Source organism: Propithecus coquereli, unplaced genomic scaffold (assembly GCF_000956105.1).
Source record: "Propithecus coquereli isolate 6110/MARCELLA unplaced genomic scaffold, Pcoq_1.0 Scaffold46, whole genome shotgun sequence".
In the NCBI taxonomy this organism is placed as follows: domain Eukaryota; kingdom Metazoa; phylum Chordata; class Mammalia; order Primates; family Indriidae; genus Propithecus; species Propithecus coquereli.
In genome coordinates, this window is record NW_012150396.1 from 2,387,583 (window position 1) to 2,410,975 (window position 23,393).

The window sequence follows — 23,393 nt, forward strand, 5'->3', positions numbered from 1 at the left end:
TATTTCACTTCTCTAGACTTCAATTTCCTCGCCTGAAAAGTGGTATAATAATAACAACCTTTTAGTTTTGTTAAAAGGATTATATAAACAAATTTCTGTAAAGTGATTAACATTGTATGTGGCATATAATAGAACTTAAAATTATTATTAGGCATACAAATTATTAGGCATATATTGCTCACTTAAAAATTATGCCATGAGTGACCTATCCTGGAGGCAAACTTACCAGGACATGTAGTTAGATCATGCACTGGGACTCTGGGTTGGAATATCAGCTCAAGCATTTCTGTACAATGTGACCTATTTTGTGTAGTTGTTTCAAAGGTTAATGTTTGTAAAATGCCTGGCACAGCAAGTGCCATAAAGAGAGTACAAATAATTATACTATAGAGTTACAGTAACCAAAACAGCATGGTACTGGCATAAAAACAGACACGTAGAACAAGGGAAGAGAATACAGAAATAAATCCACACATTTATAGTGAACTTATTTTCAACAAAGTTACCAAGAACATACATTGGGGAAAAGTCTCTTTAATAAATGGTGCTGGGAAAACTGAATATCCACATGCAGAAAAATGAAACTAGACCCTTATCTCTCACCATATACAAAAATCAAATAAAAACGGGTTGAAGACTTAAATCTGAGGCCTGAAATTATGAAACTACTAAAAGAAAATGTTGAGGAAATGCTTCAGGATATTGGTCTGGGCAAGGACTTCTTTAATGAAACCCCCAAAGCACAGGCAATCATAGTAAAATTGGACAGATGGGATGACATCAAGCTAAAAGGCTTCTGCACAGCACAGAAAATATCAACAAAGTGAAAAGACAACCCACAGAATGGGAGAAAGTATTTACAAACTACCCATCTGACAAAGGATTAATAACTAGAATATATAAGGAACTCCAACAACTTAGTAGGAAAAAATCAAATAATCCAATTAAAAAATGGACAAAAGACCAGGCACGGTGGCTCACACATGTAATCCTATACTCTGGGAGGCCGAGACAAGAGGATCACTTGAGCCCAGGAGTTAGAGGCTGCAGTGAACTACGATGATGCCACAGCACTCTGGTCCCGGTGACAGAATGAGATCCTGTCTCAAAAAAAAAAAAAAAAAAAAAGGGGAAAAAAAATTAAAAAAAATTTTTTAAAAAAAAAAAAAAAAAAAGGGGCAAAAGATCTGAATAGACATTTCTAAAAAGAAGACATACAAATGGCCAACAGGTATATGATGGAAAAATGCTCAACATTATTAGTCATCAGAGAAATGCAAATCAAAACTATTTAATATAGTGAGATACCATCTCACCCCAGTTAGAATGGCTTTCATCAAAAAGGCAACAATGAATGCTAACAAGGATATGCAGAAAGGGGAGCCCTCGTACACTGTTGGTGGGAATGTAAATTAGTGCAATGACTATGGAGAACAGGATGGAGGTGCCTCAAAAAACTGAAACTATGAAAACAGAGCTACCATATGACCCAGCAATCCCACTGCTAGGTATATATCCAAAAGAAAGGAAATCAACATATCGAAATGATATCTGCACTCCTATGTTTATTGCAGCACTATTCGCAAAAGCCAGGATTTCGAATCAAACTAAGTGTCCATCAATGGATGAATGCATAAAGAAATTGTGTTACATGTACACAATGAAGTGTTATATAACCACAAAAAGCCATTTGCAACAATATGGATGGAACTGGAAAACATTACATTGAGTGAAATAAGCCAAGTACAGAAAAACAAATTTCACATGTTCTCATTCATATGTGGGAGCTAAATATTAAAACAATTGACCTCATAGAGATAGAGAGTAGAATGATGGTTACCAAAGGCTGGGAAGGGTAGCAGGGAGAATAAAGTGTGGATAGTTAATAGGTACAAAACTAGAATAAACAATATTTGATAGCAGAACAAAGGGACTATAATCAACTATAAGTTAGGGTATACTTTAAAATAACTAAAAAAGTGGAATTGGAATGTTCCTAACACAAAGAAATGATAAATGTTTGAGGTGATGGATGCCATAATTACCATGATTTGATTAATACACATTGTATGCCTGTATCAAAACATCACAGGTACCCTATGAACATATACAACTCTTATGTACCCATAATAATTAAAAATAAAAAAGAAGGTACAAAATGGATGTATTAATAGTTATTATTATGAGTGATAAAAGATGGGTCTAAAAACGTCTCTGGCCAGTGAAAAAATTACTGTAAGTATGAATGCACTAAGGATCTAATATATTTGAGGGAGCAGGGCTTTCTTGATCCAAAGAATAGAAAACTCAACAGGGATATTTGTCTTTTATTTATTTATTTTTTTGCTCCCTTTCCCCTGCCAGTAGGGGATATTTGTCTTGATCTATTTAAAGGGTTATCTTTATGAACAGAGACTGGTCTCAACAGTCCCAGAAGGCAGAGCTTTAATCCATGGATAGAAGTTAGAGAAAGATAGATTTGAGCCAAATCTAGGAACTTCCTAACAGCTAGAATTATTTGGAAGTAAAATGGTAATAATTTTTATTACTAAAGATGTTTAGATCAATTGATATTCAGGTGTGACTGGGAAGATCCAAATGATGCATTCAGGTAGAGAGGGTCATACTTACTACAAATCTAAGCAGATGGAAGCTAATGACACAGATGAAGTAGATGAAGGATCCTGGTAATGGAGTTTATTGGATTTTACCAGAATGATGGTGGAAGTACATAGGTTGGTAACAGAAATCTAATCTAACATACATATACAGCCTGTTGAACCAACCCTTGATTTCTTTAATCTTACCAGTAATATTGTGGATGGGATGTAGAAGATCTGTGTTGGAATGTTCCGTTCATAGAGTCTCTTGTTAAATTCTGTCACATAGTACTGCGCGGTCATCTGCCGCTCCACATCAGTGAAGTGGTGCCAGAGCCCCTTCTGCTCCTTGTATTCTTTCCCAACATATCTATGAACGGAGAATATCCACACAACAAAATGCACAAGTGATCTTACTTACCATTGAGTAAGAGGGAGGAACTCATAGGAGAGACGCAAAAAATGCTTGAAAGATGTTACTTTTTCTCTGCTTTAGACAGTCAATATTAATTATTTTGACTTATCTCATGATTCCAATAATTTTGCAAAAGCCCCCTGGACAATGGAACATAGCTCATGTTAGCTGGCCCAGAATGATATTGATTATAAAGGGAAAATGTCCACTTAATGAATGTAGAAGCTCTCCGGACCTCTGGGCAGACAAGGAGGTCGGCATGGTGTACTGGAATGTGCACGGACTCTGGAGTCAGATCTTTCACTCCCTGCAGTGTGGCTTCATACAGGTCAATTAATCAAGCTGAAGCCTTCTATATCCCCTCCTTTTATGATTACTTCATTTCTACAAACACTTATTTCCCATCAACACCTAATATGTGCGTAAAACTGTGATAGTCCTGAGTGTCTTGAAGAAAGTGTGAGGCAGGATTTGTATATTGCAAGGGCGTATAGCACAGTTGAAGAGGGAAGACACAAGGCAGTAAATGATTAAGTGTTGAAAGGAGTGAAACAGTGAGTACTACACTTTACTGTAGTTTATACTTGCTGTAAGCTGGTGTGAATTTATGAGTAATTTCACCTGTGCTCAGAGTGACCTCTGAGAATTAAAGGGAGTTGTCTGAGTCACAGACCTCGACCAGAAAAATCTCTCTCCAGAAATTTCTGAATCCAGTGTGATAATGGAATGCAAGAAGGCTGTGGTTTTGGTCATTCTGACTCCTGAGGATCAGAAAGGAAATTTGACAGTAGAGACTGTAGAAGAGAAGTCTACGCGGCATTGGAAAGCAGCCTGCAGAGATGCAGTTGTCCTAACAGGGGTATTCTACCAGTGCTTCAGGCAGTTCTGCTACGGAGAGAACCCAAGACCTGCAGAGCGTTTCAATCCTAATGGATTTGAGATGATGTGTCTAAAACATCCAGCAGAATAGCTGACATAACGTGGGTCCCCAGTACATGGTAACTGTTAGTAATTAATGAATGATGACGAAGAAGAGAAGAAATCTGAAAACACACATTTTGGCCGACTTTTCGGTCCTTTCAAAATCTCATAAGTAATTACTTAACAGAAGGACAAGTTCAGCTCCTTTTATATTAGTCATGCACGTGTTTTTAAGCAATACCTCCCCAGAATTTCTTCTTGATGAAGATGGTGAACCCAGAAAGCATTTCTTTGTCTGCCTTTCTTCTTCACAGCCAGGTAGTCCCCCAGATACACAGCAGTTTCCTGGGCTGTCCATAGTTCAGATTTTTTGGAATATTTTAACAAAAGAGCAGCTGGAAAAAGGTAAGATGAAAATGGATCTTATTTTCAAAAGGATGTTCATTCATGAATAGAGTTGAAGTGACACGAGCTCTAATCCACCTCACCTGAAACCTGCGGCTTCTTCATACATTTTCTCAAATGTTGGCCTAGTCTATCACCACGACATATTAAAATGCTAGTGACGAGTTACAAAAATGTGATGCTTTACAAATCACAGCATAGAGTCACAAAATCTCTTATTTGTGAAGGGAAGGGATAAAATAAAACCAGAGTATCTATATAAAAGTAGTAGAAAACAAAGGAATTTTTAAACCAGAAACCCCCAGAGACCACCTTGGGCCAGGTCATATAAGCTTGCAACTTCTTATTAAATATTATTATCCGAGGATCCCAAATAATAGAGGCTACGACCTATGCCAGATCACATAGGTAGAAATAAACTAAATAATTTTACTTGATAGACTCCTGGCAGCTCCAGGGATCCTAGATTGCAATCAAATTATATTTAAGTTGGGAAAGTTCAGAAATTACTTGAGAAAACATAGTTACTGTACAAAAGAGGCAAACTCAACTGAAAAAGGAAAAGATAAGAGGAAAAAGTAAGGGCAGTCTCCACCTTAAAGAAGGGACAAACAGTGCTAAGCAAGACAGCGCTGGGTGACACAATCTGAGAAGCTGGCACAAAGATGGAAGGTGAGCTGCTTGCATGCACCCAAGAGGGGTGATGAATTGAGAGAAGAAGAAAGGAGGAAAGGTATAATGGTTCTGTTTCTGCAACTTTTGGCCTTGCTTCTTCCAATGTGGTTTTTCATCCACAAATTGGTCCAGAATAATAATAAAGCAATTCCCTAACTCTAGGAAATACGACTTCAAAATTGCAGAATCTCACAGTAGTAAGGAAATCCCATTACTAGAAAATTTTCCTTTTAAAAACAAGGGTTTTTTTTGTTGTTGTTGTTGTTGTTATTGTTGCCCAGGGTGGCCTCAAACTCCTGGGCTCAAGCAATCCTCCTGCCTCAGCCTCCCTAGCAGCTGGGACTACAGGCACACAATACCGAGCCCAACCTGATCTGTATTTTAATCTGACTTCAAGGTGGCAGGCAAGACACTGGAATACTCTGAAGCAGAAGTTCTCAACACTGGCTTTAAACAGAATCACTGTGGAGCTCATAAGAAATACCAATGCTTAGACCCACACCCCAGACCCATCAAATGGAAATCTCTGCAGGGAGGCATCGGGAGCTTTAAAAAGCTCCCCAGGGGATGTTCAAGGTGACAGACGTGAGAGCTACTATTTAGTGTGCAGTGCTTAGCAATCCATGTAGTTCGTTTCTTCTGAGATGCACTTTGCTCGTTTTTCTCATTCAAGTAATTCTTCTGTATATTGGGAGGGCGTTATGATATGCCTCTCTGGGCTAAGACAAGAATCTCCTGTCTTCCTTCCAGCTTCTCTGCCATTTCTAAGCTGTGTTAGATGCATTGACTGCTCCGTGGCCCTAGCTTAGGCTCCCTGCCATGGGCCGTGACCTTGGGCTGTTCCTTGAGCAAGAAGGGGTCTGAATGTTTGTGTCCCCCCGCCCTAAATTCAAATGTTGAAAGCCCAACCCCACAAGGTGATGGTGCTAGGTAGGGGGTGGAAGGTTTGGGAGGTGATTAGGTCATGGGGGTGGAGGCTTCATGAATGGGATTAATGCCCTTAATAAGAGAAACCCCAGAGAAACCCCTTGCCCCTTCTACCATGTGAGGACAGAGAGAAAAGGTGCAGTCAATGTATGAAAAAGTGGGCCCTCACCAGACACCAAATCTGCTGGTACCTTGATCTTGGACTTCCAGCCTCCAGAATTTTGAGGAATTTCGTTGTTCACATGCTACCAAGTTGGGTATTTTGTTATAGCAGCATGAATGGACTAAGGCAAGGGGGCCCCTGACTGATACACTGGCTGGCAAGAAACCACTTAGGTGGACAGGTGTGAAAATCTCTGCCTTCTTGAAGGATGATAGTTAACTAGATCAAACTTCATCCCCCTAGAATGTGAATGGGAGAAAAATAGAGAGAAATCAGCTGGTTGGGAAAGAGAATCAAAGGAGACGACAGATGTGGAGTGGGTAATATGGTGTCCAGACTCTCAAAACCAGCTGGTTGGTCATGAGGACCTATGGAGAAGACAGAAGCTGAGTGGGTAAGGTGCCATCAGGAGCTGTTTTAAACCCTGAATGATGGCGGTGCCCGAGTCCTCCAAGCTCCCATCTCCCTCACTGCCTCATGGATCTTTAGATCAAACCTCTAAGTACATGAGGTAGCCTGAGGAAACCTCTGTTATTTGCAACCATTAAGGTCCGTTCCCCTCACCCAGAGTGAGGGAGGCCCCTGAAGCATACATTCCTCTGTGAGCTCACAAAGCACACCAGGGCTTGTGTCTTTCAGGAGCTTTAAGTGTTCTACAGAACAAGCTTTTTGCAACACAGATGCTTCTTGGGGGTGTACTGACGGGAAAGATTGTACTTACTGTGTGCTCGGTGGAGTTCGCTGGGCTTAAAAACTCCTGTATCCTCCAGCCTCTGAAACAGCCAGTCATGACTCACTCCTGCCAAGAGTTTTTCAAAGTCATCAGGCTGCAAGGTGCGAGCCTCAAGGATCTCCTGCTTTGTCTTTCCCGGCAGGGAAACAAAAGAACTCCCACTGGAATTCACATAGGACCACGGGCTTTCCCCCTCAGAAGAACCACTGGAAAATGCAGGTGATCTCAACCACCACGCCAAGGATGAGCTGGAGTTCTGACTACAGTTTAGCATGTTTCCAGGTTCGTTTCCCTCCTCGGTGGTAGTGCAGTCCTCATTGAGGATGGGGAAGAGAATGTTACTGCTCACAGAGGAATTGGGGGTCTCAGCACTCAGACCACGTGGCTGTCTCAGAGCACACAGTCTATGAGAGCCACATCCGCCCGTGGAGTGAACATCTGTGCTGCCAAGCACTTGGCGCTTCTCGTCCACAGTGGAGGCATCGGGGTCAATGCCCTGCTCTCTAACTGAACCACCACTCTTTCCTGAGTCAGGATTTTGAACAGGCCAATGAGGAGTGAAAGAGCTACATGCTGCCATTATGGAACTGTTGCCCAGAGCATTGTCCATGACTATATGAAAGTCAAAGGGTGCATCTTCTGTGCCTTCTGCTGTTTCTCCTTCTGGCCCAACCTGGGAGGGGCTACCTTTCCATGTAGGGCCTGTGCTTCTTTCATTGATTTCTTCTTCCTTCTCTTCCCTATGCCTGTCTTTGGCATCACAGTTAGTTTCTAGAAACTCATCAATTATTTCAAAGGTTTCTTCTTGAACTGAAGGATTTGTGACCATCTCCTTGAGCCCACCAGAATCAGAAGACCAAGAAGCAAAACCACATGAGGGTCTGAGGTGAGCAGAAGTAGTTCTCGGTCCAACATTTCTGACTTCCTGGATACCTTCTGGAGCTCCTTCCAACAGGCCTGCAGCAGATGCCAAGAATGTGCCTGTTGTATCGTGAGGAGGGAAGGTTGTCAAGGGCATGTGTTTGTGCAGTTGGCTTTGAGAAGACTCTGAATTGTCCTCCTGGAGAGAGAGACCACAAAGCTCTGAACACGACGAATGCACAGCTCTACCTTCCCTATCCTTCTCCAGCTCCTCCGACAAGGCAGTGGAACACTGCGTGTCCACAAGGTGTTCTTCTTTGCTAGGTTCTTTTCCTGGTGACCTATCATCAATGTGATAATTCACTTCCTCCCAGCTTGCAGAAGAACTAAACCCTGATAACTTGCTCCACGAGCTTGAGCTCTGGCTGTCACTCAGAGACTTGTTCAAAACAGCTCCCTCACCATAGCTGTGGCCTGGTGGCTCCGTCTCAGCCTCTACATCTTGGTCCAGGGACACTTGAAATGCATCAGAATGGGTCCAGTTTCTCCTTCCTACCCTTCTGAGTGTCTCCTGACTATTTTTAGCCATGTGAGAGGAAGCTATTCCCATACCTTTTTGAGAGCATGGTCTGTCTTGAGTAGTACTCACAGTATCTATGTTTTTTGTTTCTGTTTTTAGAGCAGTGATACAGATTCCTGTTTTTGCATCTTTCTGCTTATTTTTGCTGTCTCTACAAGTGCTTTCAAATACCTCACACACTGAAGTATGGTGCTGTGAATAGGTTTCAAGGATATTTTGGAAATCCACTCGCCCATGCAAGATGGGTTCATCCAACCTGCACTTGAAACTCTCTGGAACATAAGATCTGTCATCTAAATTTGAGAAGCTTTGAACTTGTAAATGGTCCTTCACCTGGGCAACCACAGACATGATTTCTTGAGACAAAGCTTCTCTGTCCTGACTTCTGGAGGAAGTACTGAAAGTGTACAGCTTCTCCATAGCTTCCCTACAGAGCTGACTGGCCGCACAGACTGTCCCTGTGTCCCCATGGAGTCTTCTGTGCACCGTGGTGAGACCAAAAGCAGCTTTGACAAAACTGTGAAGTTCCTGTTTTCCGGTAACAGGCTCATCTCTCCTCTTGGTGAGGAGGCCGATTTCAAAGGCCTCTTTGGCTTCAGACAGATACAAATTTTTCATTTCTGGAGGACAGTCATTAGAACTACTGTATGACAACAAGCACGTGCCTCGGATATTCTGGGGAAAATACCAAATACAAAATCAGATATTGAATTGGAGACTGGAAGTGAATCAGGACAAACTTTTCATTCCTGGAGGACAGTCATTTGAAATATTGTAGGAAAGTAGACACATGCCACTGATATTCTAAGGAAAACACAAGCAAACATTGAGTTGAGGACCTGAGGTCCTTTTGGTGAATCAGGAGGGGCTGGAATGTGATTGGTTGGCATGAAGGGATAAGAAATTAGCTTCCACTACCATCCTACTATAGCCCTGACACTTGCTGATTAAAGATGGTAGATCTGTGATTGTTGCTATTATTAGTTTTAGTGGAGTCTGTACCTGGGAATGGACACAATAAGTTTTTCTATGCAAATAAAGTTGCTATATATGAACACATCATTCATTTAATAGTCAAAACAATAGAGTAGTGGTTTCCAAATCCACCTGTGCATTTGAATCAACTGGGCAATATTCCAAAATTAAAGATTTCTAAAGTCCCAGAGATTTGCATTTGGTGGGTCTAGAGTAGTGCACAGAAACAGGCATTTGAAAAGGCTCCTTGAGTGATTCTCTGTACACCAGGCTTGGGAACCATTGCTCTAGAATAGTCGACATTCTGCCCTCGGGCTGAATTAACTTAGCTCCCACCAGGACGTTGCCATTCTGGCTGATAAAACTTTTCCATAGGTGGAGTCTCATCACCTTTGCCAACAATGAGGCACAAATCCTACTTTCGGGTTGGACCTCCTCCCCCTGGTCACATCAGAGAGCACTCTGGGGAGAGGTACTATGAAGGGCTGACTCTGTTTACCACAGCTGTGAGCACGAAGAGGGGCGTGTAGGCGCTGAAGGCAGCCGCCAGCTTGCAGGCTTCTGCGGCCGACAGCAGCTGGTGGTCAAACTCCTTCAGCAGGCCCTGTGACAAAACAGGAAGCCAAGTGGGAGGGTGATAATTAATTACCCAGTAGCAAAAACCAGGCTATGAAATTCCTTTGCTTTTCTTTTAAGATTCCAGGGGACCCCTTGCTCCTCAGCCCAACCCGTTTGGAACAGTGTCAAGAAAAAGTAGGTCTAAAAATCCCCCGTGTTGACTGTCCTTTTCCCCAGCACACACACACTCCATCCTGCACCCACACCCGAGGGACGGCCTAATATGAGCAAATCTTTGTCATGCCTGCCCGTGCAGAATAATTCACACGAGCTTCTTTGGAGGATGGGGGCAGTTCCTTGTTTACAGGATTTCTGCACATTTTGCAGCCAGATTGATAATTTTTGCATTGCTCTTGGCAAAGAGTCCTCTCCTTTATGATTTCAAAGCAATTAGGATTAACTAACTCATTCTAGAAATATGTATCGAGTACCTCCATGTGCCAGGTCTGTTCTAGACACAGGAGAGGTAGCAGACAGTGCACCTGAAATGAGCTTTCTTTCTGTTGAGGGGAGAGATGGATCAGTCAACATACAAAATAAGTAAAATGTATAGTATTTGAGATGATGATAAGTGTTCTGGAGAGAAATTAAGTGGAGAAGGAGTTAGGGAGGTCCAGGGTGGCAAGGAAGTTTGCAATTTTAAACAGTGACAACTTCGATGAACAAGGGCCATGACCGTCATCTTAGATTCAGATTACTAGCAGCAAGCTGTACATATTCCTTTGCTACACTCATTAGTATGGAGCACAGATACTGTTGCCACTTGGGGTATTTCATAAAAATGGCAATATAGATGATAATAATAAAAACCTCAATTTCAGTGCAGTGTGGAGAGCCCTTAAACACCTTTGCCACTTCTCTGGGCCAGAGACCTGGGCTCTAGTCCTAGACCTCTCTCTTACCGGTTGTGTAAACTGCAGAAATTACTTAGTAGTTCTCTGCACTACATTTTATTTTTCTCTAGAATGGAAATGACACAGTTTGCTCTACCTATTTCATAGTTTTATGTGGAGACAAACACTTTTTTGAGTTGTAAAGTCATACATAAATATTAGTAACCATTATTATCAAGAAAAAGAGCCTGATGCTCTGATTTCAAGAGATGGTGATTAAAGTTTTTTTTTTGGAGACAGAGTCTTACTCTTTTGCCCGGGCTAGAATGCCATGGCGTCATCCTAGCTCACAGCAACCTCAAACTCCTGGGCTCAAGCGATCCTCCTGCCTCAGCCTCCCGAGTAGCTGGGACTACAGGCATGCGCCACCATGTCCGGCTAATTTTTTCTATATATTTTTAGTTGTCCAATTAATTTCTTTCTATTTTTAGTAGAGAAGGGGTCTCGCTCTTGCTCAGGCTGGTTTCGAACTCCTGAGCTCAAACAATCTGCCCGCCTCGGCCTCCCAGAGTGCTAGGATTACAGGCATGAGCCACCACGCCCGGCCAATTAAAGTTTTAAAATTATTGTCGCTTTATCATTGAGATGGCCCATGTTTAGAAACTGAATTTTGATAACTTTAAAGGAACTCAGGGGCTCAACACTGCATTGGTGATATTCATTCATTCGCCAGTAACTTTCAACCACCCCTGTGTGTTTGGTACCGTGCTAGCTGCTGGGATAAGAAAGCCAGAGAGGATGCCACGGAAGCCATCCCCAGGATCGTTAACATTAATCTAGGAGGGGAGACACTGTGCTCCCCGAGGTCCAATCTCCTGAGAAAGATCGACTAACCACCAAGGATAACGTTGACAGTTTTCTAGGTGATGTCACTCAGCACCATGTTTTTGACAAATGATAATTACCAAGTTAACTTGTGGATTGTCTTTAAACTTTCCGTAATCTGTCTTGCTCATGGAAACAAAGATGTCTGCCAGTATACCTAGTGACGTGGAAATGCCCTATGAGGAAAACACAAACAAATCACAGGTCGAGAATTCATGGTAGATTATTGCTCTTGTCTCATGGCCTGAAAGCAATGATTATCCCTCCGTAGGAACTATTTGCCTATTATTATTTTTATTACTATGGCACTAGAAATACTTTTTAAAAAATTGACACACAATAAGTGTCCATAGTTATGGAGTACAATGGGATGTTTTGATACACATATACATTATGTAATGATCAATACCCCAATTTGGGGGTACTTTTAAACTGGATGCCACGGGGCTTGAAAGATCATCACATCCTAGGGTACACGAGCCTAATGTAAACACAGCTACTTCTTAGTTGGGTTTCACTGATCATCAACACTGACTTGTCCATACTCCTAGGCCTGAGTAATTGGCCCTCACATTCTATCCGCGCTGTAAAAGGATCATAGCAGCAACACTGCTGACATAGCTCAGGAAAATGTAATAACCTAATGCTTCAGATAATGAGAATATTTCCACAGAATTATAGCAAATAAAAATGTCCAGCAGGAAAGCAAATGATGCTTCTCAATTTCTTGAATAAAGATGCTACATAAATAATTCATTGAAGTCCTTGCCCATTCAACTCCAGAAAAATTATTTTACATAAAAGCAACTTGGCCATCTCAACTTTGCTATGAAATCAGGTATAGGCTAACTATTAATATATAATAAAATAAATAGATGAATGGACCAATAGACAGAAATATATACACAGATAATTACACATGATTACAGAAACACCATAAATATGCCAAGAGTCTAGCTGTGAGTAAGGATGAAGCAAGACACAGAAGGAAGTTACCAAACGGTCCTGGTCCTATGCTCATGTAGAATAAATAAAACTAGGGTAGATAAAATAGAGAAATGATAAACTGATTGTGTCACAGGGACATAATCATCCAAAGACAAATATAGGAAAGGAGAAAAAGAAGCACTAGACAAACAACCTTTTTATCTGGCCGGGGAAGGGTCAAATATCCCACGATGGAAGCCCATATTAACTCTGCTGCTTCATACCACATCCCTGGGAAAAAAGGAGGAGAGAGAGACAGGGGAGAACAGCTAGTATCTGCATCATTGTGTTAGAAAATACCTTTGAAAACTAATACAGAAAGAAGATTCACTGGATTCTGTTAGAAAAACTTAGGGCTGGATTAGATTGACACCCAGCAATCTGTTTTCCCAATTGTTTTAATACAGATAGCTTTTCTGTTTCACTGGAAAACAGTAAGAATTATTATATTTTATGTGTAATATACATTAATGTATGTTATATATAAATAGTTATTTCCATTATTTATAAGAATAATAATTGCCACCTTCTGTTAAAAATTTTCAAACCATTTAGTTTGCACTTTAAAGTATTATTAAGGTTCTATAAACTTAAAAAATTCATGAATACCCCAAGGAATGAATGAGTAATGTGTCATGGCAGGTTTAGAATAAGATGTCACTGCATCACATGGAGTCCTGCTGAACTGGGTCAGATGCTGGAAATAATATCCAGAACCCTACGGTTCATAGCTACAGTATACAACTTTGAATTTCTCCAACAAAACTCAATAGAAAAAATATATTATTTTATTAATATTCATAATGCTCCTAGAATCTTAAATGTCATTTTCTTTTTGATGAATACACCAAGGCAATTGGGGATTAACAGTTTTAGCCAGATACAATAAGAAAATTCCATAGTAAAATTTTGTAGCCAGATGTTGTAAATGAGCCTTGAGAGGAACAAACGTTAGACGACAATACCTAGCTTTTGCAGAATCTGCCCTCTGATCTGTATGCAGACTGACTGCACCAGGACCTTGTCACTTTCATTTCTGTAAAGCCAGCTACCTAAAATAAAAGAGAGGAAAAATGGCCTTAAAGTATTAAAGACATAGCCCGGTACAGTAAAACTATATAAAAGCGTTCATGAGCACACATGATATCAATTTGTGAGACAATCTCATCTCTTGATTTAGACTAAGGTCCAAGTCCAAGTCCAGCTCTGCAGGAACTGACTCCTGTCTGGTCTCCAACTCTCCCCGTTGCCAGCTGTGCTCAGTCCATGCTGGCATCATTTGTGTTCCTTATAATAGTAGTGGTCTCTTGCTTCATGACATCTGCACGTACTGCTCCCCCTGCCTGGGGCTCAGCTTCAATGCTATTCCCTCGAAGGCCTCCCCAGATAATTGTATTTTATTTATTTATTTTTGAGACAGAGTCTCACTCTGTTGCCCAGGCTAGATTTCAATGGTGTCATCATAGCTCACTGCAACCTCAAACTCCTGGGCTCAAGCGATCCTCCTGCCTTGGCCTCCCCAGTAGCTGAGACTACAGGCATATGCCACCACGTCCAGCTAATTTTTCTATTTTTAGTAGTGATGGAGTCTTGCTCTTGCTCAGGCTGGTCTTGAACTCCTGGTCTCAAGCCATCCTCCTGCCTCAGCCTCCCAAAGTGCTAGGATTACAGGTGTGAACCCCTGCACCCGGCCTCCCAGATTAGTTTATCTACAGTATTATGTCTACTGTCTTGTGATAGCCTCAAGAAGAATGGGATCAATCCCACCTGCCCCACATTGGTTTGGGTGTCAAAACTGATGACTCCACACACCCATCAAGAGGATATGAAAAGATTTATTGCCCATATAATGAGACTTTCTAGGGAGAACAGGGCTGGCACCTAAGTTGGTCCTTTTGACTTGAACATAGGGAGTGGTGAGTGGCTTTGGTTTTCATTGTGAATAGAGTGTGTGGATGGGGTAAAATTTCCTGTATGCTGGGCTTGGGTTTGTGGATGAATGGATTTCTTTTTCCTTTTTCTTTCTCTTTCTTTTTTTTTTAAATCAGTCTGTCCAGTGGGGGCGGGGAGGGGGGGATAAGAGGAGGCCGGGCCTGAACACGGCCAGTGGTCAAACATCAAAAATAGAGTCAGACTCTTTATTTATATACACACCCCCTCATTATCCTCTGTCATATCACCCTCTTTATTTTCTTCCTAGCTTTTAGTCCATGTGTGTGTGTGTGTGTGTGTGTGTGCGTGTGTGTGTGTGTGTGCAGTGTAGAAGATGGCAAGGGTGCATACCACAGTTTAGTGATGTCAGCCACAAAGGAGGGGTGTGTGATTAATATTTGTATTCCAAACTGTCTCCCCACTGGAAATGTCCACATGCTTCAAAGAGCTTGGGACCTTATATCCAAGCATACTGAGCTTAAGAGTCTAATAGAAATTGTGCTCAACTTATCAGGAAACTTGTTGATGTGAGTGCCCAGAAATTCAGACAAGATACCAAAGGCTTAAATTATTTGTTACCCAACTATTAGAACTTGCTTCCTTTCATATATGATTAAATGTTGAAAGGAAATCCATTTCAAAATAAATTCTTGTTAAAGTTCTTATGTCGTAAAATCGAATTTATTTTTCAAACAATTTAAATACATAAAGCCATAAGCATACTCTTGTGAACTTAGATGTTTTTATTCCAATCATGATTCTTTTAAAAAATATTTTCATTACTACATAATATGTGTGCATATTTATGTGTACATGTGATATTTTGTTAAGTGCCTAGAATGTATAATGATCGAGTCGGGTTATTTAGAATATCCATCAACCTGAGTATTCATTATTTCTGTATGTTGGGAACATTTCAAGTTCTCTCTTCTAGCTATTTTGAATTATATAGCACATTGTTGTTAGGTATAGTCACCCTGCTCTGCTATTCAACATTAGAACTTATTCCTTCTATCTAACTATGGGTTTGTACCCATTAGCCAACTTCTCTTTATCCCCCTGCCTCACATCCTTCCCAGCCTTGGGGAACTATCATTCTACTCTGCCTCCATGAGATCAACTCGTTCAGCTCCCACATGAGTGAGAACATGAGATTATTTGTCTGTGCCTGGTTTATTTCACTTAACATAATGACATACAATTCTACCTCTGTTGCTGCAAATGGCAGGATTTCATTCTTTTTAAGCCAAATACTATGTCGTTAATATATATACACCACATTTTCTTTATTCATTCACTCATTGATGGACACTTAGGTTGATTCCATGTCTTTGCTATTACAAATAGCGCTGCAATAAACATGGGGATGCAGGTATCCCTTTGATACACTGATTTCCTTTCTTTTGGATAAATTCCCAGTAGTGGAATTACTGGATCATATGGTCATTCGATTTTGAGTTTTTTGAGAAATATGGTGCTACTAATTTACATAGAATGAGTAGGGGAGAATTCTCTCCTCTTCAATTTTTTGGAATATTTTGAGGGGAACTGGTATTAGTTCTTCTGTATATGTTTGGTAGAATTGGGCAGTGAAGCCATCTGGTCCTGGGCTTTTCTTTGTTGGGAGTCTTTTTATTACTGATTCAATCTCATTATTCATTATCAGTCTGTTCACATTTTCTATGAAGAGACTTCAAAAAGTTCATGGAAAAATGGAATTAAAAGATAAAAATAAAACATATAAACTTTATTTCTTAACATAAGCTCTATCAAGTTCAAGACACTTCTGTGAGTGATATACCAGCCATTCATTCCATCCCTAAAGAAGTGGGGGTCCTGGGAGGTTAACCATGTCAATGCAGCCCTTTCTACATTAACTGAAAAAAAAATGGGTGCCTTTTAAAGATTTTTTTTAAGATTAGGAAACAAAAAGAAGCCATAGGGAGCCAAATCAGGACTACAAGGTAGATGCCTAATGATTATCCATTGAAAGTCTCACAAAACTGCCCTGTTTGATGAGGGGAATGAGCGGGAGCATTGCTAAGGTGGAGAAGGACTCTCTGATGAAGATTTCCCAGGCAATTTTCTGCCAAAGCTTTGGCTGACTTTCTCAAAACACTCTCATGATACACAGATGTCATCATTCTTTGGCCCTCCAGAAAGTCAACAAACATGATGCCTCGAGCATGCCCCTAAACTGCTGACATGACTGTTGCTCTTGACCTGTCTGCGTCTCCTGTGACTGGACACGTCCACTTCTCGGTGGCCGCTGCTTTCACTGTGTTTTGTCTTCAGGATCACACTGGTAAAGCCATATTTCATTTCCTGTTATAACTCTTCAAGGAAATGCCTCAAAATCTTGATCCGACTTGTTTAAAATTTCCATGGAAAGCTCTACCTTGTCTGCAGCTGATCTGGGTTCAGTGGTTTTGGCACCCAGAGTGGAAAGTTGGCTCAGCTTTAATTTTTCAGTCAGAATCATGTAAGCTGAACCAACTGAGATGTCCACGGTGTTGGCTATTTTATGTGCCGTTAATCACTGGTCCTCTTCGATTAGGAAATGAGCAAGATTTTTTCCTCGTAAGTTGACGTGGACAGTGGACGTGGCCTGTTCATCTTCAACGTCGTCTCATCCCTTTCCAATCACAGTTTTTCTAAGGGCTGCTACTGAGCCCTTTCTGAGGCCCACAGAATTTCCCACCTTGACAACTATTGTCCCTTAGAGAACATATTCTATAACGAAGCAGGCAAATATTAGACACCTTGCTTGTTTTTTAAAGTAGAGAAGACAGAGACACAGAGAAGTAAGCTGCTTGATTAAAGTCACTTCACTCATCAGTGGCAGAGCCACCGAACATTCAGTGCATAGTAAGTATTAAGTCACTGAGTTGTTACTAAATTAGAACTCTGGCAGGGAATGAGGGTAAAGCTCACTGTGAGATATGGAAGGACCTACCTGTTGCTCCATTGTTGCTTATCAGACTGCTCAGAATATACTCTGCTTTCAAAAGTTTCCCTGAAAAGAAGAGACCCAATGTCACATAATAGTTCTGAACAAGTACTTTATTACAAGTTGTTTATGCTCCAAGGTTGACATACTGTGACAGTGACCATAACCACTCTTGAAAACATTCTATTTTTAAAACTTAAAATCAATCACGACATCATATATAAAACTCGAAAAGAAAGATGAAGTTTTCAGGAGTTGGTAAGGTGGGGAGCTGTATGGTATCTGAAATGGGAATTAAATTCATACTTGTGTATGTGTGTATGTGTGTGTGTATGACTAATTCATTTGTGTAGAGCAGGGCTTGAGTAGTAGAGCCAAACTTCCGTAAAAGGCTATGTCTCCTCTCTGTGAAAGCTACACCTCAAGATGCGGAATACAGTTGCCCATGAACAGGACTATTTACAGAGTTATCAGGAAGGAATTTGGAGGTGGCGAGTGAGGAGATTCCTGCTCAACTTTTTACTTGTTTTGGTTTCCACCACATAGGAAGGGATTAATCTACAGGCAGCTGCTGTCCATAAGTAGGAAATGCAATCATTTATCCTTTGCCCAACCATTCCTCCTTCCAGGTGTCTCTAAGCCCTGTATGATCTGGCTCCTGGCGACTTCTTTGACATTATCTCTATTTTTTTCCCTCCCTCCCCTCAGTCACAGTGGCCTCCTTACTGTCCTTTGAACCAGCCAGACTTATTCCCACATACAGAGGTTTATACTTACAAATATTTTAGTTTGTAATGCTTTTATCCCAAATATCTCCAAAGCTTGCTTCCTTCCTCTTCAGGTCTTTGCTCACCTGTCACTGTCTCCTAAGACCTTCCCTGACCATTATTTTAAATTACACACATAGACATACCCTGGCTGTGATAGATTGTGTTTCCAAAAAAGACCACACCAATATCTTCCATCCCACATGCTCTTCTGTAATGCGACCTTGTCACATCTGCATCAGGAACTGGGATCTAGAGTTTATGTCCCCTCTCCTTGAGCGTGAATTGGCCCTGTGACCTGTTTTGGCCCATGGGATGCGGCAGAAATGACACGGTGGTACCTTTCTCACCTGGGCATTAGGAGATCTGTAACTTCTACTTTCGTGTCTTGGAACCCAGCCCAGTGCTCTGAGAAAGCTGAGGCAGCCACATGAAGGGGCCCATGCGGAAGAGAACTGAGGCCCTGGCCTAGCTGGCAGCCTGGACCTGTCTCCCCACTAGAATGTAAACCTCATGACAGTACAGGGTTTTGTCCATTTTGATCACTGCTCTGTTCCAGCAGCAGATAATAAATATTTGTCATTTATCCAAACAAACATCTGAATTGTGCCGGGACTGTGCTCAGAGCTGGAGACTGAATAATAAACAAGACAAAGCCCCTGTCTTCAAGGTAATAATAATAATAATAGCTACCATTTATTAAGCATTTACTCTGTGGTGGACATTGTTCTGAACTATGACTAGGTACTCCATTACCTTCATTTCACAGACATAGAAATGGACCATACAGAGGCTAAGCCACATGACCAGAAGACATGAGGCAAGGCAGCCTGCTGTGAGTCCCAGCTCTCACTGTGCCACTCTGCTTCCCAGAGTGACCAGGACTTCAGATTAGTTGTCCAGCACATTTTTGTAGGGCACCGTCTTCAGCCATGCAGGATATAATTTTTTTGCTCACATTCTCTTTCTGTCCTCAAAGGAAGGAACATGCAACACAAAGCAACCTTTCTGCACTTCTTAGAGTTTCCTACCTTCTCTGCTTCCCTTACCTAATTTTTTAAAAGTTGCTGTGCTCCTTCCTTCCTTCTTTCTTTCCTTCCTCCCTCCCTTTCCTTCTTTCCTATCTTACTCCTTCTCTGTTTTAAAACCTTATCGTTTTACTATTTTTTGATATTTATTTATGGGTCTGTTTCCTCCCCCAGCTGGAACCACTTAAAGATCATGAACCATATCTTGATCATCTTTGTGACTATCCCCAAGGCCTAATGCAATTCTTGGCTTATAGCTTTCAACATATATTTGAAAGAAACAAAAGAAAAGAAAGAAAGAAAGAAAAAAAGAAAGAGAAAGGAGGAAAGGAAGGAAGGAAGGAAAGAAAGAAAGAAAGAGAGAGAGGGAGGAGGGAGGGGAAATAATAGAAAAGGAAAAAAAAAGAAAACCAGGATATGAAATCATGGCTCAGGTTCTGATAACATTTACTCATACCAATGTCTTTAGAAAAAGAGAAATAGAATGAAATACCTGCATGAATAAATTACATCAATGCAATCTCTTTTCTTAAAAGTTATATTCTCTAATTAGGTTTTGTTGATATATAAGAATGGGCATTTTAAAATTATTGACCTTGTAGTCAACCAACCTTGCTGAATCTCTTAATTCCAACAATTAATCTGTGGATTTCTTGGAGTATTCTATGTGCACACTCATATCATCTACAAATAATGATAATTTTGTTCATTCATTTCTAATTTTTATAGCTTTTATTTCTTTTTCTTTCCTTATTGCTTTGGGAGGACTTCTGGGTCAGTATCAAAGAGAAGTGGTAAGTAAGGTGCATTTTTTTCTCTAGCTGACTTTGCAAGGAATCCTTACAATCTTTCATGATTAGTTTTGCTGGAGTTTTTCAGTTGCTTCCTTTTATTAGGTTAATTAATTGCTTGAGCCCAGGAGTTTGAGGATGCAGTGAGCTAGGCTGATGCCACGGCACTCTAGCCCAGGCAACAGAGCAAGACTCTGCCTCAAAAAAAAAAAAAGAAAGAAAGTGAATGAACTTGGGCTTTTGAACAGTTAACCTCCACAAGCCAGTGTCTCCCATGTCCTGTCTCTGTCCCTCTCTGCATTCTGCAATTGTCGCGTTTCCTATAGTTAGTACAGTTCCTTTTCAAAGGAATTGAAGTCAAGAGATTTTAAGCTCTTAAAGATCAGAGTTATTAAAATAATAGCAATAGCTAAAACCAATCAAAATAAAAAAAAAAAGAAACGAGCCAGTCCTGTTTCTGGGAGGGGCAACTCGCTTTCTCTTTTCCCCCTTTAGTCTTTCACTTCTTGGAAATGAGAAGAGCAGGCTGCACATTTCTAAATCTAATGCTTATTGGCAATTTAAATAATTTGAGAATTCTATGGAAGTGGACTTCGCTGCAATGCGTCGCAAGCCCCCTCTCCCCTCTGACCCCCTCTGCATCACGTCTTAAGTTAGAATGTCAGCCTCGTTTTCATCGCATTCACAGTGATGGGAGGAAGAAAGAAAGATACTTTAAGACCTAATCAGGTACTGTACCGGTGTTCTGAATGATGCAAAAAAAACCCCTCAAATTACTTCAGTGGGTTTGTCAGCTCTATTGTTGGCTTAGTCAAGTGGCCCTACAGAAAGGAGACAGGAGACCTGAGAGAAAATAGTAGAGTTCTAATCTGCTTTTTAAAGGCTCTTGGTCAGAAGTATAGCGATTCAGATACCCCTGTTTGAAAGCAGCAGGACAGATTTGTTAGAAGACAAAAGCTCCAATTAGTATTTTCCACACCCTTTCACAATTTTCTCGACTGCTTTTGGCTCTGAAACCCTTTATGCCAGGCCTTTGTGCGGGCACAGGCGGGTGGAGGGGCGGGCGGCCAGGCCGGCGCGGGGAGGTGGCACCGGGGTGCCCGCGGGGGTCGCGCAGCTCAGGCCCGGCGGCCCGCGGCAGGGGCCTACCTGAGTTGGCGGCGACGCGGGCTTGGCGAATGACCACCTGCGGGGCGATGGGCGTCGCGGGCTGCAGCGTGTGCAGACCCTTGGCGACCTGCAGCAGCGCCGCGGAGACGTCGCGCCCGTAGAGACACCGGTCCAGCAGGAACACCACGGCGGCCGCGGCCACGCAGTCCCGGGCGCGGATGGAGGCCCGCAGAGTCGCCTGCAGCGCGCGCGGCCACCGAGGGGACCAGCGAGGGAGAGAAGGCAGGTTTAGAGCCAAGCTTAGCCTTTTAGGAACTTTAGTTACAACAACAACAGTGAAACCCACAGCGTGGGGGAGAAAAACAGTTTATTAGACGACTGAATCTAAAGAAAGTCCAGTTCAATTGGGGGGTGTTTCCTTCATTCTGTTTCTCCCATTCCGTTTCTAAAATTATGCAAGTGATCAAGGCATATTTCCTGTTGTTAAAAATTCAAACAAAAATATATAGGTGGGAATTAAAAGTTCCCCACAGTTTCCCTTGTACTGTTTCATTCCCTCCTCCCCCAGTCTTATGAGTCTCACTCTCTGATAACGGTTTGGGAGAGAGTCTTCCAGAACTTCTGCCCTTTTATCTATACCTAGGCATGAACTGATTCCGTGTCTGGCTTTGCGCTCTGCTTCCTACCTGCCTTTCTCTCTCTCTCTCTCTCTCTCTCTCTCTCTCTCTCTCTCCAGCCTTGGGTGGTTTCTTTCCATGCAATAAGATGATCAGTATTCCATCACATTACCAGACTTTAAACTGTACTATAGTTTACTATAACTGTAACTATAGCAATCAAAACAGCATGGTATTGGTACAAAAATAGAAACATAGACCAATGGAAAAGAACAGAGAACTCAGATATAAAACTATCTACCTGGCCGGGCGCGTGGCTCACGCCTGTAATCCTAGCACTCTGGGAGGCCAAGGCGGGTGGATCGTTTGAGCTCAGGAGTTTGAGACCAGCCTGAGCAAGAGCGAGACCCCATCTCTACCAAAAATAGAAAGAAATTAATTGGACAGCTAAAAATACATAGAAAAAATTAGTCGGGCATGGTGGCACATGCCTGTAGTCCCAGCTACTCGGGAGGCTGAGGCAGGAGGATCGCTTGAGCCCAGAAGTTTGAGGTTGCTGTGAGGTAGGCTGATGCCACGGCACTCTAGCCCGGGCAACACAATGAGACTCTGCCTCAAAAAACAAAACAAAACAAAACAAAAAACTATCTACCTACAACCAACTGATCTTCGACAAAGCAGACACAACATACGCTGGGGAAAGGAAGCTTTATTCAATATATGGTGCTGGGAAAACTGGATAGCCATGTGCAGAAGAGTGAATTAGGATCCCTATCTCTCACCATTTACAAAAATCAACTCAAGATGGATAAAAGACTTAAATGTAAGGCATGAAACCACCCAAGGTTGGGGAAGAACCACCTGAAATGAGTACAGGAAACATCCTGATGTTTTCATCAGCCAGAATAGAAAATCCTGTCATTCACAGGGAATGGGGTAGAACATTCAGAGGGTATTGCTTTAGTAGAGATATAAAATTAGCCTTAATCTGTTGTCCAACTCTGAAAGTTCAGAAGTAAGCTTCAGAAAGATCGAACTATTTCCTAATTTGACTGCATCCCAGAATAAAGCTCAAGAATATGTCCCACCAAGTATCTGCCATCCAATAAGGTGAAATTTATAATATCTGGCATCCGTTAAAAAATTGCCAGGCATGAAAGAAGCCCATGTTGCACATAAAAAGAAATCCATAGAAAGTGGCCCAAAATGACAGTTATAACTGTATTTTTTACGTTCAAGAAGGTAGAGTAAATATTAGGTATATGAAGTAGAGACATGGAAGATATAAAAAATGATCTAAATCAAACTTTTAGAGATTAAAAAAATACAATGTCTCAGATGAAACCACAGGTATCGGGGTTTGTTTCCTGGCTCCACCATTTATTTGCCATGGAAAGTTATTTTACCTCTCCGGTCTCAGTGACCTCATGTGTGAAACGTGGATAATATCTATCTGCAATGCTGTTTCGGGATTAGAGGACGTGTGGGTCGAATGCTCAGCACTGAGCCTGGCAAATGGTGAGCGCTTAATAAATGTCGTGGAACACCAAGAAGAAAACAGAAAAAAAGAAATCAGTCATTCATTCCCACTCATGTGACAAAATGTCAACAACAGGCAAA

General features: G+C 41.5%; 1 protein-coding gene across 1 annotated transcript in view; it reads right to left on the reverse strand.

The window, feature by feature from the left end:
• The window catches only part of ALPK1 (alpha-kinase 1), an 85,862-nt gene that overhangs the window by 2,702 nt on the left and 59,767 nt on the right, over positions 1–23,393 (reverse strand). The window contains exons 5-13 of the mRNA XM_012655076.1: positions 21,196–21,394; positions 17,467–17,526; positions 13,544–13,630; positions 12,733–12,809; positions 11,672–11,767; positions 9,755–9,859; positions 6,828–8,955; positions 4,178–4,331; positions 2,771–2,970 (exon numbers count right to left, since the gene is read on the reverse strand). Of these exons, the coding sequence (XP_012510530.1) occupies positions 2,771–2,970; positions 4,178–4,331; positions 6,828–8,955; positions 9,755–9,859; positions 11,672–11,767; positions 12,733–12,809; positions 13,544–13,630; positions 17,467–17,526; positions 21,196–21,394 (3,106 nt within the window). The remainder of the gene's footprint in view (positions 1–2,770; positions 2,971–4,177; positions 4,332–6,827; positions 8,956–9,754; positions 9,860–11,671; positions 11,768–12,732; positions 12,810–13,543; positions 13,631–17,466; positions 17,527–21,195; positions 21,395–23,393) is intronic.